The 19,536-nt window shown below is 40.0% G+C and overlaps 3 non-coding genes, 1 pseudogene and 2 gene segments (V, D, J or C); all 6 read left to right on the forward strand.

The window, feature by feature from the left end:
- The first annotated feature begins 947 nt into the window (after window positions 1-947).
- trnar-acg (transfer RNA arginine (anticodon ACG)) lies at window positions 948-1,020 on the forward strand. Its single transcript has one exon. It is a non-coding gene; the product is annotated as a tRNA-Arg (tRNA).
- Window positions 1,021-2,071: 1,051 nt separating this feature from the next.
- Window positions 2,072-2,153, forward strand: trnas-gcu (transfer RNA serine (anticodon GCU)). The gene has a single exon. It is a non-coding gene; the product is annotated as a tRNA-Ser (tRNA).
- Window positions 2,154-3,340: 1,187 nt separating this feature from the next.
- On the forward strand, window positions 3,341-3,422 carry trnas-gcu (transfer RNA serine (anticodon GCU)). Its single transcript has one exon. It is a non-coding gene; the product is annotated as a tRNA-Ser (tRNA).
- A 1,077-nt stretch (window positions 3,423-4,499) lies between these two features.
- LOC137796005 (tripartite motif-containing protein 16-like) lies at window positions 4,500-5,804 on the forward strand (annotated as a pseudogene).
- A 3,656-nt stretch (window positions 5,805-9,460) lies between these two features.
- On the forward strand, window positions 9,461-10,161 carry LOC137796006 (Ig kappa-b4 chain C region-like). The segment is given in 2 exon segments: window positions 9,461-9,464; window positions 9,818-10,161. Coding segments are annotated over 2 exon segments (342 nt in total).
- Window positions 10,162-16,197: 6,036 nt separating this feature from the next.
- Window positions 16,198-17,995, forward strand: LOC137796717 (Ig kappa-b4 chain C region-like). The segment is given in 2 exon segments: window positions 16,198-16,378; window positions 17,492-17,995. A coding segment is annotated over 1 exon segment (276 nt).
- Window positions 17,996-19,536: the final 1,541 nt, after the last annotated feature.

The raw sequence follows: 19,536 nt of genomic DNA on the forward strand, positions 1-19,536 counted from the left end.
ATAGCTTGATGCTAGTTTTTAAAGTTCCTGCTCTAATAACTGTTAATTCCAGTAGATTTACAGCTGTAAAAAGGCTGAATGATGTGTAAACTGACTTTTATGTTAAAAGATAAGCACTGTATCAATCATGTGGCCGTGATCGTATAGTGGTTAGTACTCTGCGTTGTGGTCGCAGCAACCCCGTTTGGAATCCGGGTCACGGCAGCATGTTGGTGTTGTTTAAGCTATTCTTGTTGTACTCTGACATTCGTCTTACTTCACACAGTGTCAAACTTGACAGCTTCAGTCGTGTTTTCTGCGTGAAGCCTTATGCTTTCCGGCTACACCAGTCCGGAGTTCTCCATCTGTTCAGCAAATAAAACTCACAACAGTTTGCGTGAAATACTGGAACATCATAAAATTTACGTGCAGTTCTTTAGCTTGTTTACAGATTGATCCTGGTCCAACAAGTCCCTGTATAACACTGTAAAAAAAACTCATCTGACGTCTACTCTGAACATGTGAATTTTCACCTTAGTTTCAAACAATTCTTGAACGATGATATAGCATGATGCTAGTTTTTAAAGTTCCTCCTCTAATAACTATTGATTCCATTAGATTTACAGCTGTAAAAAGGCTGAATGATGTGTGAGCTGGTTTTTACGTTAAGAAATAGTCATGTGATCGTATAGTGGTTAGTACTCTGCGTTGTGGTCGCAGCAACCCCGTTTCGAATCCGGGTCACGGCTGCATGTTGGTCTTGTTTAAGCTATTCTTGTTGTACTCTGACATTCGTCTTACTTCACACATTGTCAAACTTGACAGCTTCAGTCGTGTTTTCTGCGTGAAGCCTTATGCTTTCCGGCTACACCAGTCTGAAGTTCTCCATCTGTTCAGCAAATAAAACTCACAACAGTTTGCATGAAATGCTGGCACATCATAGAATTTACAGCAAACATATCACTGTAGGGCTAGTGGCGCAATGGATAACGCGTCTGACTACGGCTCAGAAGATTCTAGGTTCAACTCCTGGCTAGCTCGTGCTGTTCTTTAGCTTGTTCACAGATTGATCCTGGTCCAACAAGTCCCTGTATAACACTGTAAAAAAAACTCATCTGATGTCTACTCTGAACATGTGAATTTTCACCTTAGTTTAAAACAATTCTTGAACGATGATATAGCTTGATGCTAGTTTTTAAAGTTCCTGCTCTAATAACTATTAATTCCAGTAGATTTACAGCTGTAAAAAGGCAGTTCTCCATCTGTTCAGCAAATAAAACTCACAACAGTTTGCATGAAATGCTGGAACATCATGGAATTTACAGCAAAAGTATCACTGTAGGGCTAGTGGCGCAATGGATAACGCGTCTGACTACGGATCAGAAGATTCTAGGTTTGACTCCTGGCTAGCTTGTGCAGTTCTTTAGCTTGTTAATCCTGGTACAACAAGTCCCTTTATAATACTGTAAAAATCTAATCTGACATGTACTCTGAACATTTGAAGTTGCACCTGAACTTCAAACAATTCTTGAACAATGGTATAGCTTGATGCTAGTTTTTCAAGTTCCTGCTCTGATAACTATTAATTCCAGTACATTTACAGCTGTAAAAAGGCTGAATGATGTGTGAGCTGGTTTTTGTGTTAAAAAATAAGCATGTGGCCGTGATCGTATAGTGATTAGTACCCGCTATTTAACGCTTTTTTATACTTCCCAGGCCCAAAAAACACAAAAAATGGCCTGGAACTGAATAAAAACGCGGTTGCTGTCTTCAGCTCAACTGGTGCAAGAAGTCCCATAATGCTCATACTTCCAAATAAGAGTAGGAGCCAAAGTCACTTGGAGAATGTGGGCATCAATCACACTGCCTCTCGCATGCAAAGAAAGCACTCTACCACTTGAGCTAATTCCCCTCTGCTGAAAAGTGCAACGGATCAACGTGCCAGGCCTCCTCCTACCTGCCTGTTCTCAAGAGAGACGCCTATATCTCCTCCTCTACCCCCGCCAGGTCACACTTTTCCAAACATTCCAGACGTGTATAATCAGTTTGGAAGGTGAACTGGATCGGACCTTTCACGCAAGGGCACTGAGACGACGAGGTGGCCGAGTGGTTAAGGCGATGGACTGCTAATCCATTGTGCTATGCACGCGGGGGTTCGAATCCCATCCTCGTCGCAGTCCACTCTGCTTTGGTCTGCCATGTCATGGGTGTAATGTGCACCATTGAGCTCAAGACCCAAGCAAAATGCAGTTTCAAGATTAGAAATTGCTCATTTCAAGCAAGAAAAGTCTGAAATGTCTTGCTCTTCCATGATTCATTTGTTAAACAACAGTGATTCTACTGTTTCTCCTCCGAGTTTTGGTGGAATAAAAACACAGTTGCTGTCTTCAGCTCAACTGGTGCAAGAAGTCCCATAATGCTCATACTTCCAAATAAGAGTAGGAGCCAAAGTCACTTGGAGAATGCGGGCATCGATCCCACTACTTCTCGCATGCTAAGCGAGCGCTCTACCATTTGAGCTAATTCCCCACAATTGGGTTAAGGCTCATGGAAGAGCCACCTATATCTCCTCCTCTACCCCCACCAGTTCAGACTTCTCCAAACATTCCGGACCGGTATAATCACTTTGGAAGGTTTAAGTCTGAGCAGCCATTGCGACAACATGGGCCCTGATCCTCCCCAATTAGCGGACGACACTTTAAACTACAAACTTGTTTTCTCTCAATATCAGAAAAGGAAGTCTTTCAAAGAGGTGGAGAATGTGGGCATCGATCCCACTGCCTCTCGCATGCAAAGCAAGCACTCTACCACTTGAGCTAATTCCCCTCTACACAAGAGGGCAATGGATCAACGTGCCAGGCCTCATCCTACCCGCCTATTCTCCTACCCGCTATTTCATGCTTTTTTCAACTTTCCAGGCCCATAAAAAACACACAAAAAATGGCCTGGAACTGAATTTTATGGTGACATTTGGTAGTTGCAATCTTTGCAATACTTTGTGGACTCCACTGGGATCCAATGAAGATAGGGTAGGCCAGCAGCCACTGCAACAAGATGCTCCCTGATCCTGCCCAATTTGCGGAGGACACTTTAAACAACAAACTTGTTTTCCATCAGTATCAGAAAATAAAGTCTTTTAGAGAGGTGGAGAATGCAGGCATCAATCACGCTACTTCTCGCATGCTAAGCGAGCGCGCTACCATTTGAGCTAATTCCCCAAGAGTAGTTTATGTGTCAGGCAAGAGACGCCTATATCTCCTCCTCTACCCCCGCCAGGTCACACTTTTCCAAACATTCCAGACCTGTATAAGCAGTTTGGAAGGTGAACTGGATCGGACCTTTCACGCAAGGGCGTTGAGATGACGAGGTGGCCGAGTGGTTAAGGCGATGGACTGCTAATCCATTGTGCAATGCACGCGTAGGTTCGAATCCCATCCTCGTCGCAGTCCACTCTGCTTTGGTCTGCCATGTCATGGGTGTAATGTGCACCATTGAGCTCAAGACCCAAGCAAAATGCAGTTTCAAGATTAGAAATTGCTAATTTCCAGCAAGAAAAGTCTAAAATGTCTTGCTCTTCCATGATTCATCTGTTAAACAACAGTGATTCTACTGTTTCTACTCCAAGTTTTGGTGGAATAAAAACACGGCTGCTGTCTTCAGCTCAACTGGTGCAAGAAGTCCCATAATGCTCATACTACCAAATCTTCCACATAAGAGTAGGAGCCAAAGTCACTTGGAGAATGTGGGCATCGATCCCACTGCCTCTCGCATGCAAAGCAAGCTCTATGCTCAATATCCCACTTTGGCAAAACCCCCACTTTAATAAAACTAGTTCATGCTTTTTAACATGTTATGGATACCACGCCCCCCAGACCAGATACGGGTCAAAACTCTGAACCTGAAAAAGGGAGTTTTGTTTTGTTTTTTTAAAATTGAACCCGATAAATTTTTCAAAGTTCAACAACAAAACTTCCTTTTTCAGGTTCAAATTTTTTTTCCAAATGAACAATACATATGACCTGGATTTGGCTTCATAGTCGGACACCTTCTTTGTTTTGGAAGAAGAAAATTATGTTTTGCACCACGCATCAGCATTTGGGTCCTCATTCTCTGAGCCAGCCGTGACACTTCTGCTGTATTTGTATTATTATTATCATTAAAAACTTTCATTCAACTATATTCAGGGAAGAAGAGAGTTTGTTTATTCTAAGCAGAGATTACCTTCAAAAAGTTAAAGTAATCAGTGTTTCTTTCAGAGAAATGATCTCCTTTGTAAACAAGTGTTACACAGTCTCTCTCAAACTGCTCCTCCTCCTGGAATGAACTACAGCTTTAAATCCGCTCCCTGTTCTTCCTGTTCTCCAACATTGCAATAGGTGAATGTAACCAACATAGAGGTAAAGAGCAGCAGCTGACGCGCCCCATTCACTGCAGAGACACGTGTTATTCAGATCAGAGCTCAAAGTAGAATTACTTATGAGAAAGTGAAACTTATACAGTCATTGTCTTTGAGAGGTGAAATGGCAGAGAAAGGAGTTCAGCTGGACCGGGAAAGCTTCTCTTGTTCCATCTGTCTGGATCTACTGAAGGACATATTCCCTGTGGACACAGTTACTGCATGAACTGTATTAAGGTCTACTGGGATGAAGAGGATGGGAAGAAACTCCAAAGCTGCCCTCAGTGTAGGAAGACCTTCACACTGAGGCCTGTCCTGGTGAAAAACACCATGTTAGCAGATTTAGTGGAGCAACTGAAGAAGACTGGACTCCAAGCTGCTGCTGCTGCTGATCACTGCTATGCTGGACCTGAAGACGTGGCCTGTGATGTCTGCACTGGGAGGAGACGGAAAGCCTTCAAGTCCTGTTTGGTATGTCAGGCTTCTTACTGTGAGAAACACCTTCAGCCTCATTATGAAGCGGCTTCATTAAAGAAAAACAAGCTGGTGAAGCCCTCCATCAAGCTCCAGGAGAACATCTGCTCTCGTCACGATGAGGTGACGAAGATCTTCTGCCGTACTGATCAGCAGCGTATCTGTTATCTCTGTTTAATGGAGGAACATAAAGGCCATGACACAGTCTCAGCTGCAGCAGAAAGAACTGAGAGGCAGAGAGAGCTGGAGGGGAGTCGACTAAACATCCAGCAGAGAATCCAGGACAGAGAGAAGGACGTGAAGCTGCTTCATCAGGAGGTGGAGGCCATCAATCTCTCTGCTGATAAAACAGTGGAGGACAGTGAGAAGACCTTCACCGAGCTGATCCGTCTCCTGGAGAAAAGAAACGACCAGAGCTGTATTCTTAAGGTATTCACGTGAAATCACACTGGATCCAAACACAGTACACAAACAGCTGTTATTATCTGATGAGAACAGAAAAGTAACATTCATGATTGATCATCAGTCTTATTCTAGTCACATAGACAGATTCACTGGTTCGTATCAGGTTCTGAGTAGAGAGAATCTGACTGGACGTTGTTACTGGGAGGTGGAGTGGAGAGGAGCAGGAGTTTTTGTAGCAGTCGCATACAAGAATATCAAGAGAGAAGGGAACAGTGATGAATGTGGATTTGGAAACAATAACAAATCTTGGGCATTGTTATGTTTCAATAACAGTCATACATTTATTCACAACAAAGTCAAAACTCCCATCTCAGTTCCTGAGTCCTCCAGAGTAGGAGTGTACCTGGATCACAGCGCAGGTATTCTGTCCTTCTACAGCGTCTCTGAAACCATGACTCTCCTCCACAGAGTCCAGACCACATTCACTCAGCATCTCTATGCTGGACTTTATCGTTATGGAGCCACTGCTGAGTTGAGTAAACTGAAATGAACAGAAGTCCTTTTAAAGGTTAAACACTGTTTGAACTTTTAAACTCATTCAGTCTCTGTTTGTGGCTGAGAGCTGATTGTTGAGGCGTTTTTTTTACTGCACAGAGATCAGCTGTCAGTCAAACATTGTGGGAGGCGGTACTTTGACGTCTTCTCGTGATTGTTGTGTAAATGTATGAGCTCCTGTAGGTGGCGCTCCTTCCTGTGTGTGTGTTTAGCCATGGAGACTCTCACTGCTCATGATGACGTTTGTTTTTTCTCTGCATGAACATTTAAACTTCTCTTAAACTGATTGTGTGGATGACGTGAATCTGTTAATATTGTTGATCAAGCGTCATTTACAGATGAAAATGTAAAACTTATACTTTTTGATATAACATGGATCCCAATAAATTCTATGGTACATAAGCACATCCTGCATTTTCTGTGTTTGTGTATTATGACCGCACAACGTCTTTGTCTATACAATCTATTCATCTTTTTCTGTTTCTGTTATTTCATGCGATAAACCAATACACCAAAATTCTAGACTTCCAGACCCAATATTTAGAAATGGAAATAAATGAATTATTATAGATGTGTACATATAAACAAAAAGGATAAGAAAGCAAGTAAATCATTAATCAACAGTTTTAAACAATCAGGTCTGCAGTTATTAAATGTTAGTAAGGAACTAATAAACATTTATAAATGTTAAGTAATTTAAAAACAGTTATAGATGTTAGTAAGTCATTTAAAAACAACTACAAATGTTAATAAGTAAGTAAAACAGTTACATACCATCAAGCATATAGTTATAAATAATAGTAAGCAAGAAGTAATAGACAGTTCTAAATGTTAATAAGTTATAAAAAACAGGAATAAATGATCAAATTTGCAGGTAAAATCTTGTTATTACTATATTGTCATTTTAGTTCAGTGAAATAATGCCTTGGTTTTCGGTCCGTAACTTGAATACGGTGTTTTTCTTAGTTAATGTTAAACCTTTATTAGTTCAATATTGAAGACAAATGGATCCTGAAATAATGGATTTAAAATAATATTTCCTGACATCTTGTGGCCAAGCTCACAAATTGCACCCGAGCCGCTGTGTACCGGGTTAAACGTGTTGCATATATTATTTTTAAAGAGCTTCTAAATATTTGTGTGAACAAAAACATGAAGTTCACTTGTCCGCAGCGTAATAATAAATAAACACATGAATAAATGGTTATGCACTGTCACAAGATTACTGAATTTACAACATTATATATATATATATATATATATATATATATATATATATATATATATATATATATATATATATATATATATAGACACATTACAATTTACATTTCATTTTGCAAAAAAAATTAAGTTTTGTAAACTACAACATTATTTCATGTTATTCCTGAACATACAACATTTTAAAATGTTCACCTTTCTTCATGTTATTGTGACAATTTAAACATGTCTTTAGGTAATTTAACAGTAAACAGTAAAATTCAAGTGGATAAAAATGAAATATTCTGGTCAAGAGGGAAATGTACAAAAACAATTTGAACTGGAAAAACTGCATTTCAAACAATAAAATATCCACGACTGACTTTATTGTTTTCTCCATGGGCAGGAGTCCTCTTACCTGCAGTAGAAGAACAAAGAGACATTGGATTGAAATTAGAAGTACAACATGTTTTTTTACTGCGGACGATGCTGTGTGTAATGACTATGTGGGGTTTTGTCTACTGGGATCTTACTTGATGAGCCTTGAGGCTCTGCAGAGACACCTGGGCCTCAACATCAGCCTGGTGGAGGTTTCCTGCAACACAAATTAAACAGACAATAGTACAGTATTTATTAGGAGAGACGTGAAAGAAACCCTTCCTTTGATGTTCCCTGTGTATTTAGGGGTAAAGTGAGAAGATAAACATTGTTTAGTCTGGCAGGTGTGGTTCACGTGGGGGGATGGGCACATGAAGCAGGATAGAGATGGTTCCCATAACAAACACCTGCTTTTTTATATATGGGGCTGCGAACAGGTGTTCACACAAGTGTGTGTTTGTGTGTGTGTGTGTGTGTGTGTGTGTGTGTGTGTGTGTGTGTGTGTGTGTGTGTGTGCGTGTATGTGTGTGTGTGTGTGTGTGTGTGTGTGTGTGTGTGTGCGTGTGTGTGCGTGCGCGTGCGTGCGTGTGTTGTCCCCAGCAATCTGGGGGCATCTTAGTTTGTGTTGAAAATAATGTTAAAACGGATTATGGTCTATTGCTGAAAAAAGGAGGGAAAAAAAGGCTCAAAATTACTGTGTTGTGATTCAGAGCAACTTTTTACAGTCTGGTGTTAAACCAGGTGGGGATTTGAAGCATCAGCTTTTGCATCAGTGAATACTCTTTGCATGAAGACTCGGAAGATATAGACAAAGGAGTCTTTCGTTGGAGTCAAGACTTGGAGGATAAAGACACAGGACGAATTTCCTCTGTGAGCTCAAAGACTCGCTACAACACTTTTCCTCGTGAGAGCCACCTTGCTTCGCTGTGAAACATCCCATCTCCTCAAAGAGTGCCGAAAACAGTTGTGCTTTCAGGGGTCTTGTTTTAATGAAATTGACCACGCTGATAGCGTCATCTCGTTCGGTTCACGGCTCATTTGTCTTGCTGCGAGCGCTTCTCTGTGTATAACACAGTGAGTCCATTGCACATTTGGAGAGACGCTCTTTATCAGCGCCTGCAAGCCCTTTTTTTTCCCTGCCATGGTCTGCGCGTCATCTGTGCAGAAACCCACACAATTCTCCCATTTCAGCCCGTTTTCTGTCAGGTAACTGTCCAGAAGCCTAAAGAGCTCATCGGCTGTCGCTCTGCCTGCAACGTATTTGCAAAACAGCAAATCTTCACTCAGTGACTCTGATGTGACAAAGTGAACATAGACAATTGCTGTCGGTAGCCTCGTCCACTTGTAAAGCAAACCGTGTGTCTGTCAGTTCATGCAATTGTGTCATTGGACAAAGGGATAGTCTTCAATATGGCAGCACTACTCTCATCAAGCATCCTTAAAACCATGTTAAGCGCTGAGGGGAGAATGAGCTCTTCTTCGGTGATGGAAGTTTTTTGCACTGTGCAATTTTGTATGCGACCTTGTATGACGCCAGCTGTGCTTTGTTGATTAAAGATGACACTTTTAAAAGTGAGTAGCCTGCTTGCGGTCGTCATCTAGTTTTCTCTGAAAGAATGCCAGTGGTACGTGACTGGGGTGTGACGTCTCCAAGTGTCTTCTTAATTTGTTGGGCTTCATGCTGTCTGCTGCCAGAGTTCTCAGACATACAACACAGACTGGTCTCTCCTCATCTCATACCGCATTCACTGTCAAACCCAGAGCGAGATAAGAGTCGTCATATTTTCTCCTTGTAATCTTGCTGCTGTTCTCCATATGATTTCTCTTCTGTAAAATGTCTTCATTTTGCACAGTGGTACATGTGTGTGTCGCAACTCACAAAGGATCTGTCGCGATCGCGCATGCGCAAATGTAACCAGTTTTCATGTCGTTCATGGGGGCGTGGTCGTCCTGAAACCACGAGGTAGCCGGTTTGATCCCTCTTCTCTCCATAGTTTCATGGTGAAGTGTCCTTAAGCAAGACACTGAAGCCCCAGTGCTTCACAGCGCCACACTGCTCCTTAGTTACTAAGGATGGGTGAAATGCAGAGAATCATCGACCCAGTGTGGGATTTAAAAAGAATTATTCATAAAATAATTATTTTTAAAAAAATTAAAAAAAAATACATTTCCCTGTAATACCTTCGCGCCCCACCAGAGGGTCGCGCCCCACAGTTTGAGAACCACTGCTGTAATGTAACTCAGAAGAAAGAAGGCAAGTACAGATGTTTTATCTTCAGTACTGAAACCTGTCTGTTGTCACGCTCACTGAGCTCAGAGGGGGAAGTGAGACCTTTAAGATCAGTTTCATCCGATCTGAGGAAGACCAACAGAACTAGTCGCCTCCTCTGCTGCCCCTCATATGAACTCTGACTCTCTCTCTCTCTGCAGTGGGCCGAGTCGCCCCCACCCTGACGGTGCTGCCCCCCTCCATTGAGGAGCTGCAGCAGGGGAAGGCCACGCTCATGTGCCTAGCCAACAAGGGCTTCCCCTCAGACTGGAGTCTGGCCTGGAAGGTGGACGGCAGCAGCAGCAGCAGCAGCAGCAGCTGGGAGGAGAGCAGCAGCCTCGGGGTGCTGGAGAAGGACGGCCGCTACAGCTGGAGCAGCACCCTGAGGCTCCCTGCAGACCAGTGGAGGAAGGTGGGCTCTGTGACCTGTGAGGCCAGCCAGGGCTCCCAGACTCCGCTCTCAGAGACACTGAGGAGAGACCAGTGTTCCCAGTCCTGAGCTGCCTCACTGGGACTGTGCTACTGGTTCCAGTCTGCCACTGCTCTCAGTCTTACTCTGTAACTCTCTCTCTCTGGTTCTCTTTCTCTCATGACATGTTTCTACATGAACGTCTTCCTGCTTGTGTTGATGCTTTCAACATTTAATACAATAAAGATTTCATCAAGTTTATCATTAAAGTTATGTGTCTTGACCTTTTTTCTGTGATAAGAAAAGCAGGCTATCATCTGCATATGGTGACATAACATGAATTGTATTTTTTGATTGAGTTTTCACATTTGAATATGTTTTGATTGTGATAATGTTTAATGAGACATTAAAACTTGAGCAAAAGACTCAAAAGAGAGGTGAGCACAGTCTCTGTCTCCTCTTGTCTGTCTGCAGGATCATCACATCGACTGTTTGTTCAGTTTCAAACATGCAGAATTAAATACGTTATCCCACTAACGATGTGTGTCATATATATGTGTCTCATATCCCTTCATACTGTTTTTGTTTATATGCAGATTATAATCTGATCATAAGACTATGCAGACAACAGTTTATGAAACATAACTTGATAGTGTTTTATTGTACTGGAACAAAATAATTGATTAAAAAGAAAGAATCATGACTCAGACTGAAGAGCTCGTCCAGTTTAACTCTTTCATTGAAACTTCTGTAACTGAAGGAAAAGATAAGAATGAGGGCTGAAGCTGCAGTTCAACACCAGAGAGAGAATATCAAATACAGAAGTTTCATCACTTTACAGCAGTTTCATCACTTTACAGCAGCAGCAACGTAAAGATCGTAGTTTGCCGGCAGGTTTAACAGATTATTGGAAGTATTTCCAATCTATGCTAATCTTTATTGACATGATTTGCGTTTGTTGGTCATGATTGTTTGTTCTCATGAACGGCCGAATGAAACGTCACTTTAAATGTTGCCACCGCAAGAAATTGTGGGTCGACATTATCTCCCAAAAAGGATTATTTGACTTCAGCCATGATAATTTTTCACTGCTTGCAGTAAAACTGATGTTTATTAAAATACTGAATACAAATCAATCACATCAGATGTGTTCATGTACATCACGAGTCACTAACTGGTGGACCGCGGTTCAAAACTCATATGTCTCGTGTTGTGACATTATTAAAGCTCAATGTGAAGCTTTGCTACAGATAAAGCACAACACAAGAATCTAAGAGTCAATATGATCAGATTCCTAACGCATCCATACACTGTCCAACAGTAATGTCAACAGAGCCTATAGAGCTGAAACAAGTGGTTTAATAACAGATATCGTCCCTCACACATTTCATAAGAGAATAATATAATGTTGTGGCTTTTTTGGTTGACATCACTAGAATTAACTGAATTTAAAACTACTGGCCAAAGACAATTAAATTACATTCATTTTTGTAAAATGAGTACTGTATTTTACAATTTCTTTTCTTTCTTTTTTTTAAGCCTTTCAGTAATGTTATTGAATCCGGCCTTTTTTGAAATATAAATGAGAGAAGAATATGTATTTTTTATTAGAGTGTTTATGATTCATCCAGTTCAATTTGAAAACTGATAATGCATATTGTTGAGCCAAAATGTATGACCAAAATATATTATCAACATAATCTTGTCGTGATGTGACAGTTTGGAATGAATGAACAAAGTGAGTGTGTTCGAGTTTCACCTGAAAATTTTTTAAAAAATAAAACAAACAAAAAAACACTTTTATTTGTTATTCTACTCTGTGGATTAAATTGATCAAAGGATGAAAATCATACTTCAACAGAGTTTAGCTTTGATGTTCAGCAGATTCTTTCAAAACAATGAGTGTCTCAAAAATATAACCTTTCAGCTTAAATATGATATATATTTAGTGTTGAAACTTCAAAATAAATCATTATAAACTACATTTTACTTTTTAGTAAAACGTCTGTTTTACTGTCTGTGCAGCTGTTGAGTCACATCAGTTCCTCTTTAGCTGAGGAGGTTTTTGTACGACGGTGTATCACTGTGTGAACGGGTAGCTGCTACACTGCTGACAATAATAATCTCCTGCATCTTCAGTCTGAACTCCACTGATGGTCAAAGTGTAATCAGATCCAGATCCACTTCCACTGAAACGATTTGAAACTCCAGACTGACGATTTGTAGCTGCATAAATCAGAAGTTTGGGAGCTTCTCCTTGTTTCTGAAGGTACCAGTTAAGGCAGTTACCAACACTTGTACTGGCTTTACATCTGATGGAGACAGTCTGTCCTGGAGCAACAGACTGAGATCCAGGAGACTGAGTCAGGAGGATTTCTCCTGATGAATCTGAAAACATGAAGAAGAGCAGAAGGGTTATTGAGACAAATCCAGTTTGGAGGAAGATGATCAACATCCCAACAGAAGAGTCTCATTTCTTTAACCCGGAGAACAGATGGAAGAAGGTCAATGCTGCTTGTTCCAGTGGTTCTCCATCACAGCAGAACATGGTGCTGGGGAACCAACGTGTTCACAAGAGAGTCTCACCCTGAACAAGGAGCCCCAGGGTGCTCAGCAGTAGAGTCAGTGACATCATCATCGTGCTGCCGGCGTGTCAGTGTCTCTGAAAGGCCTGGACAGCCACTGATCAACACTGGCATCTTAACGGCTGGCAGCAGAGAGGCAGGACACATATGCAAACACACAGAGTCAGTGAAGTGTAGCTGTCCTCAACACGTCAGGGTGGTTCCTCCTCACTGGTGACGGCTCGCTCTGTTGAAAGCATCTGATATGAAGTGTTGAGGAATAAAGAACCTTTGATGGTTTACATTGGCGGTTTTGCTGATGTTGATTGTGTTTAATTATTAAAACCTATTAAACTATTCCAGTTCATCTTATCTGAATATCAGCCGTGAGATCTTTTATTCCATACATTTGCTTTTTTGTCTGCTTACCTGTGTATTGAGCCTTCAAGTAAAGATCTTACTGTATCTTTAAACTTCTCTGTGTATGAAGTCCTTTGTCTGTTGGTATCAGTGTCCTTGATACGACACAGAAACACAGAATACTTATTAGAATAAATAAACATTCCAGTAATTAGTCCAAATTCAAAACATCTGTGTTTCTGGAACACAATCCTTTCTAGAAATGATCAAAGTATGAAACAGAAACAAGCACTCAACAACCAACTGCCATAAACCACACGCAGTGACAAGTCCTGTCATAACTCATAACAACATAATTTATGAATTAAACGATATATACAGCACATAAACTAATATTCCATTCTCCAAACCGCTTCTCCTCTTCAGGGGTCGCGGGGCGCTGGAGCCGATCAGCTGACGTTGGGTGAAGGCAGAGTTCACCTGGACAGGTTTGTCTCAGGGCTCATGTAGAGACAGATAAAAAGACTTCATATGAGTTCAATGAAAGTATCTTTGCCGCAATAAACTTTAATGATCATTCCTTCTCTGTTTCAGGTGATGGGTGACCTTTCTCACACATACTGTAGGAGCCATTAGTCACGGGTGGGTATTTTATTGTGGTAATGTGTGTTTTATTGTGATAGTTTAAATACGGGGCACCGGTACGAGCAAGGGTGATTGATGATGCATGGGTGACGGGGAGATCAGACGGTTTTTACCGCTAGACCAACAAACTTCGTAAATCAGCTCAGGAAGTCCAAATAACAACTTGTAACTGCCGTCAGTTGATAAGTAAATGTGCAATAACCCAAAGATATACTAACGGCTGGAGTCTTTTTTACTGAAGCAGCGCGTGAGAAACAGGATCTTATCCCGCACCCAGCAGAGTGGCCGACACGTAGATCGGCCACTACACATACTTTGGCACTTGGATTTTTTTAACAAATAAGCAACATTATTGGTTTCATATGAAATCACAAGTCTAATAGAAAACCTTGTCTTGAATGTAACAAATACGTTTAATACGTTGTGGCACTGTGCATAACTGCTGCATCACAATGGGTTTGATGAGGTCTATTATTTTAACACAAAGTACTTCCAATAAAAACAACCAGGGCTTTAGTTGTTATATGGTAAGTTTTTTTTTTCTTGATTTTCTTCAAATCTTTGAGCACTATAAAGATAATTCATGTCCATTATATATTAAACTATCAGTATAACTGTCAGTAGGCTACACAAAAAAGAATATTCTGCAAAGTTGAGAAAATATTTCTCTTAATTCGGATGAACTGTTTAAATGCCTGTAGGTTTGATTTCTCTGTCAGAGGATTTTATTGTGTTAAATATTTTAATTACCTGAGATCCAGACTTCAATTTATAGATTCAACTGTGATGTTCATATACTAAAGAAGTGAGTGTGGAAAGAAAACCTGCTTTGATTGAACTCAAGATTATGATTGAAGATTATGAATGAAGATTTTATGATGTATAAAAGTCTGTCATCTGCAAACAAACTGATTTCATGATGTGAGACTCTGAGATGAGAAGTCTGAGATGTTGATGCATTTTATTGTGTAGATTTTGTGTGTGTGTGTGTGTGTGTGTGTGTGTGTGTGTGTGTGTGTGTGTGTGTGTGTGTGTGTGTGTGTGTGTGTGTGTGTGAGTCTTCAGTGAAGTGTATCAGTCTCTTCAGTAGCTTCCAGCTGCAGCAGTCAGTTCAGTTTCTGTTCAGTCTGACTGAGGGAGGTTTTTGTACGACGCTTTTTCACTGTGTGAACACCGACTGACTGTTGATGTAATGATAACTCTGACAGTAGTAAACTGCTGCATCTTCAGTCTGGACTCCACTGATGGTCAGAGTGAAGTCAGAGTTTGATCCACTGCCTGAAAAACGAGCTGGAATTCCTGATTGTCGATTGTTTGCTCCCCATATAAGCAGTTTAGGAGCTTCTCCATCTCTCTGTTGGTACCAGGCTAACGCATGATAGCTGCTCCAAGTATAAACATTCTGACTGGTGTGACATGAGATGGAGACGGAGCCTCCCACAGCAGAGCTCACTGCTCCAGGCTGAGTCACTGTGACCTGTCCTCTGGACTCTGAGGACACAGAGACAAAGACATAAAGCAGCGTCACGGTTTAGTCGGCTTCACTTCACAGGGACGATGTTCATAGAGGAGAGGAGTTTGATTCTCTGGACTTTACCTGTGAAGCAGCAGCAGAGGAGAGTCCACATGAGGACGCAGATCAAAGTCATGTTTTTGATGAGGAGGATTTCTGTGTCTTCTGCTGTGATGAAGGACAGCTGTCAGTCATCCAGTGTCCAACTCTCAGGACTATAAAGTCTCCCAGAGCACTGGAGCATGGTGCTGCTGATGCAAAGTGGCTCTCTATGGAAATGCTCTGACGGACTCCAACAGGGACTTGATGACTCTGATGATGCTGATGATCAATGGATCAATCACTTCATCAGAGTATTGATCAGGAATGTGTCAGAGCTCATTTCAGTCTTTAGTTTGAGTTTAGAGGAAACATTTTATTTTAGAATGTTTTGTAAAATCCTCCTAATTCACTACCACACAATTCATTCTCGTTGTAGGACAAATTTAAACAAATATTGTTTATTTATTTATTATAGTGTACAAGAAACATGCATGTATAACCATTATTGACATTTAGCAGGAATACATGTTTTTCTTCAGGAATAACTTGATCAATCATCAATTAATTTTACTGAAAGACAAGTTAATATTTCTCATAGATGTCTAACATTTGACAAATACATTTTGAAGAAAACATTTTATTCAAGAATGTTTTGTAAAATCCTCCTGATTCACTAAAACACAAATCAACGTCACTTTGGTACAAATTTAAACAAAATGCCAATTTATTTATTATAGTGTACCACAAACACTATTATTAACAATTGGCAGGAATACATGTTTGTCTTTCGGAATATATTTCCATTAAATCAGCAAACTCATTGAATGCTCTTCCATCAAACATACGAACAAAAAAAAACATACAAAAAGTTCAAACATGGCCTCAGGGAATGTATTTGTCCCTGTAAAGTAAACAATACGAAAATTATGATTCAAAACATGTTGCTCATGGATGTCTAATATTTAATGAATTCATTGTTAAATTCATATGTATCATTACTGACTCAGGTTTAAACATCTGGACCAGTTCTTACATGAAGTGTGTAAACTGTGACTGAGTTTGGTGAGTTTGTTGGTGTCAGAGTCAGAGAGCCGTGTCTCTCTACACTGAGAGGTTTTTGTACGGCGGCTCAATGACTTTGTGTCACTGTGGTTGACGTTCGGTGGAGGAACCAGACTGGAATTTGGAAGTAAGTCAAATGTTTACCATTTTTATTATTTCAGAAGTCAACTGTCTTTGTATTCATTATTATATTCAACAATGTAGGAAAAATAGTTTTCTTTGAATTTTTATGAACGACATTTTCATCAAAAATGTTGCACAAAGAAACAAAGTTCACTTCAGCAACAGAAAGTACAGAAACATGTTGTTTCAAAAGTCAAACTTTAAACTGGAGAATAAATCATTTCCTCCAACTTTAATGGGAAGTAGTTTCTTGAGTGCTTGTAGATGTAGTTCAGTCAGTCAGAGTCAGAGAGACGGTTTTTGTACGGCGGCTCAATGACTTTGTGTCACTGTGGTGGACTTTTGGTGGAGGAACCAGACTGGATGTTGGAAGTAAGTTCCTGCACTAAATTACTAAATATCATTTTGTAAAGTTGTGTTTTAAATTCAGTTTGAGGATGTTCGAGGCAGATAAAATGCTTTGGTTACATTTAAAATATGTTTAGTGTTTTTATATCTCCACCTTTATCATGGAGACTAACTCAGAGCAGCTTCACTAAACTTGTCTTTACACGTTCATGTCGTCCTGAAATTTAAACAACTTCAAATTTAAAACAGTTAAAACATGAACTCTTTCAAAAAAATAATTAACGAGAATTCTAATTAATTTTACACCTTAATAAAAAATTAGGATTCAAATCAAATTGAACACAGTAAAGATACAGATGGTATTTCATGATGTGTAAAATCTTCTACATTTTGAAAATATTTTAAACAGTTTTGAATCTCGACTGACATCAATATCAGAAACTTCTGACTAAATATTTAAAAGTAATGTTTCTTTCAGGTTTTCAGTGATGTAGTTGTAATATTGGGCCACGTCTTGGTGTTTCATCTCAGTGTAGTTTGATATATTTCTGGTGGTTCTGTACGATGATTCTCTCTGTGCTGATCTGCATGAGAGGCTTCTTAAAGGGAAGTGAAACAATGTGTGAGTGAGTGACTGGTGGAGCAGAACAAACATCTGGCAGAAACTCCTTAAAGGAGAAAACCAACTCTCTCACAGTAAAGGTGTCCACGTGGTGCTTGATTGACAGCTGTGTGGTCCCCGTCCTCTAAGCTGATTGGTGTCTCCTAGGTGATGTCCGTCCCACCCTGACGGTGCTGCCCCCCTCCATTGAGGAGCTGCAGCAGGGGAAGGCCACGCTCATGTGCCTGGCCAACAAGGGCTTCCCCTCAGACTGGAGTCTGGCCTGGAAGGTGGACGGCAGCAGCAGCAGCAGCAGCATCAGCAGCAGCAGCAGCTGGGAGGAGAGCAGCAGCCTCGGGGTGCTGGAGAAGGACGGCCGCTACAGCTGGAGCAGCACCCTGAGGCTCCCTGCAGACCAGTGGAGGAAGGTGGGCTCTGTGACCTGTGAGGCCAGCCAGGGCTCCCAGACTCCGCTCTCAGAGACACTGAGGAGAGACCAGTGTTCCCAGTCCTGAGCTGCCTCACTGGGACTCTGCTACTGGTTCCAGTCTGCTACTGCTCTCAGTCTCACTCTGTAACTCTCTCTCTGGTTCTCTTTCTCTCATGACATGTTTCTACATGAACGTCTTCCTGCTTGTGTTGATGCTTTCAACATTTAATACAATAAAGATTTCATCAAGTGTATTATAAAAGTTATGTGTCTTTTGACTTCCTTTCTTTGACATGAATCATACATTACAAGCATTACTAAGATTTAATACACACAATTTGCAAAAGTAATCATTACATTTATTCCAGGTTCTTTTTAATAGGTTTAATTTTGTAAATATTCCTTGAATATTGTTTCAGTTTTATCAATATTACTTAACTTTCATAACAATACACATTGGAGAATCATTTCAATGTTGAATCCCAAAGCTCTCTGATATCACTTGTGTTTACCTTTGAAGATCTATGTTGAGTTTGAGTAAAAATCATTTCATGAATTAGATATAAAAAGCCGGGTATCATCTGCGTGAAGTTATATATAATCAGGATATTTTGAGAATTTACATAAAATTTTAATCATAGAGAAAGTACAACTCCACTAAATGACTTGACACAAAAGAGGGTACAATAATGTATCTGTCTCTTCCTCTCTCTCTTTAGAAATATATTTTTACACAAGACTTATATTCTATTAAAATACGAAAGACCGGCTGTTCAATTAATCTGTCTCCATGTATAATATAAAATAGTAACTGTTTTAATATTTGGTTTCCTATCATTACAACAGTGGTTATATTTAATCCAAAGAGACTGAGTTATTTTTAGCTTTAGATATCTAGACTGTGATAATCTCAGGTGATATTTTCATAAAGAAGTAATGCTCAGTGGTGTAATCGGGACTGAATTGTTCTGTATTATTTAGTTTTTGACATCATCTAAATACATAATGGACAATAAAACATGTCAATATAGTAAAATGTATAAATAGTTCAATACAATTCAAAAACAGAAAACATTTTTTATAAGAACAGTTTTTTGTTGTTTTTCCTTTCTGAGTTTAAAGCTTTTGAAAGTTTACAACGTAAACATAAAGTCAAACTCTGCATGAATTAAATATGTGTGGCTAAATGTTTTGATTTTTTGTTATATTGTCTTTTCGATTGTAATGTTGTAAGAACTGAAATTATATAATTAAATTATATTATTACTTTGAACAAACTGATATTTACTTACAAACTGCATAAAAAATACTCCTAAAAATGTAAAAAAACAGAAATATGCTGAATGCTTTCATGCTGGTATGAAATTAATGAATGGTTATAAAACATCTTGTGTTTAAATGTCTATGCAGCTGTTGAGTCACATCAGTTCCTCTTTAGCTGAGGAGGTTTTTGTACGACGGTGTATCACTGTGTGAACGGCCAGCTGTTACCCTGCTGACAATAATAATCTCCTGCATCTTCAGTCTGAACTCCACTGATGGTCAAAGTGAAGTCAGTTCCAGATCCACTTCCACTGAAACGATTTGAAACTCCAGACTGACGACTTGTTGCTGTATAAATCAAAAGTTTAGGAGCTTCTCCTTGTTTCTGAAGGTACCAGTGAAGGTAGCTACCAACACTTGTACTGACTTTACATCTGATGGAGACAGTCTGTCCTGGAGCAACAGACTGAGATCCAGGAGACTGAGTCAGGAGGATTTCTCCTGATGAATCTGAAAACAT

This window comes from Clinocottus analis, unplaced genomic scaffold (assembly GCF_023055335.1).
Source record: "Clinocottus analis isolate CAN_PGR_092001 unplaced genomic scaffold, fCliAna1.0.p SCAF_3, whole genome shotgun sequence".
NCBI lineage: Eukaryota > Metazoa > Chordata > Actinopteri > Perciformes > Cottidae > Clinocottus > Clinocottus analis.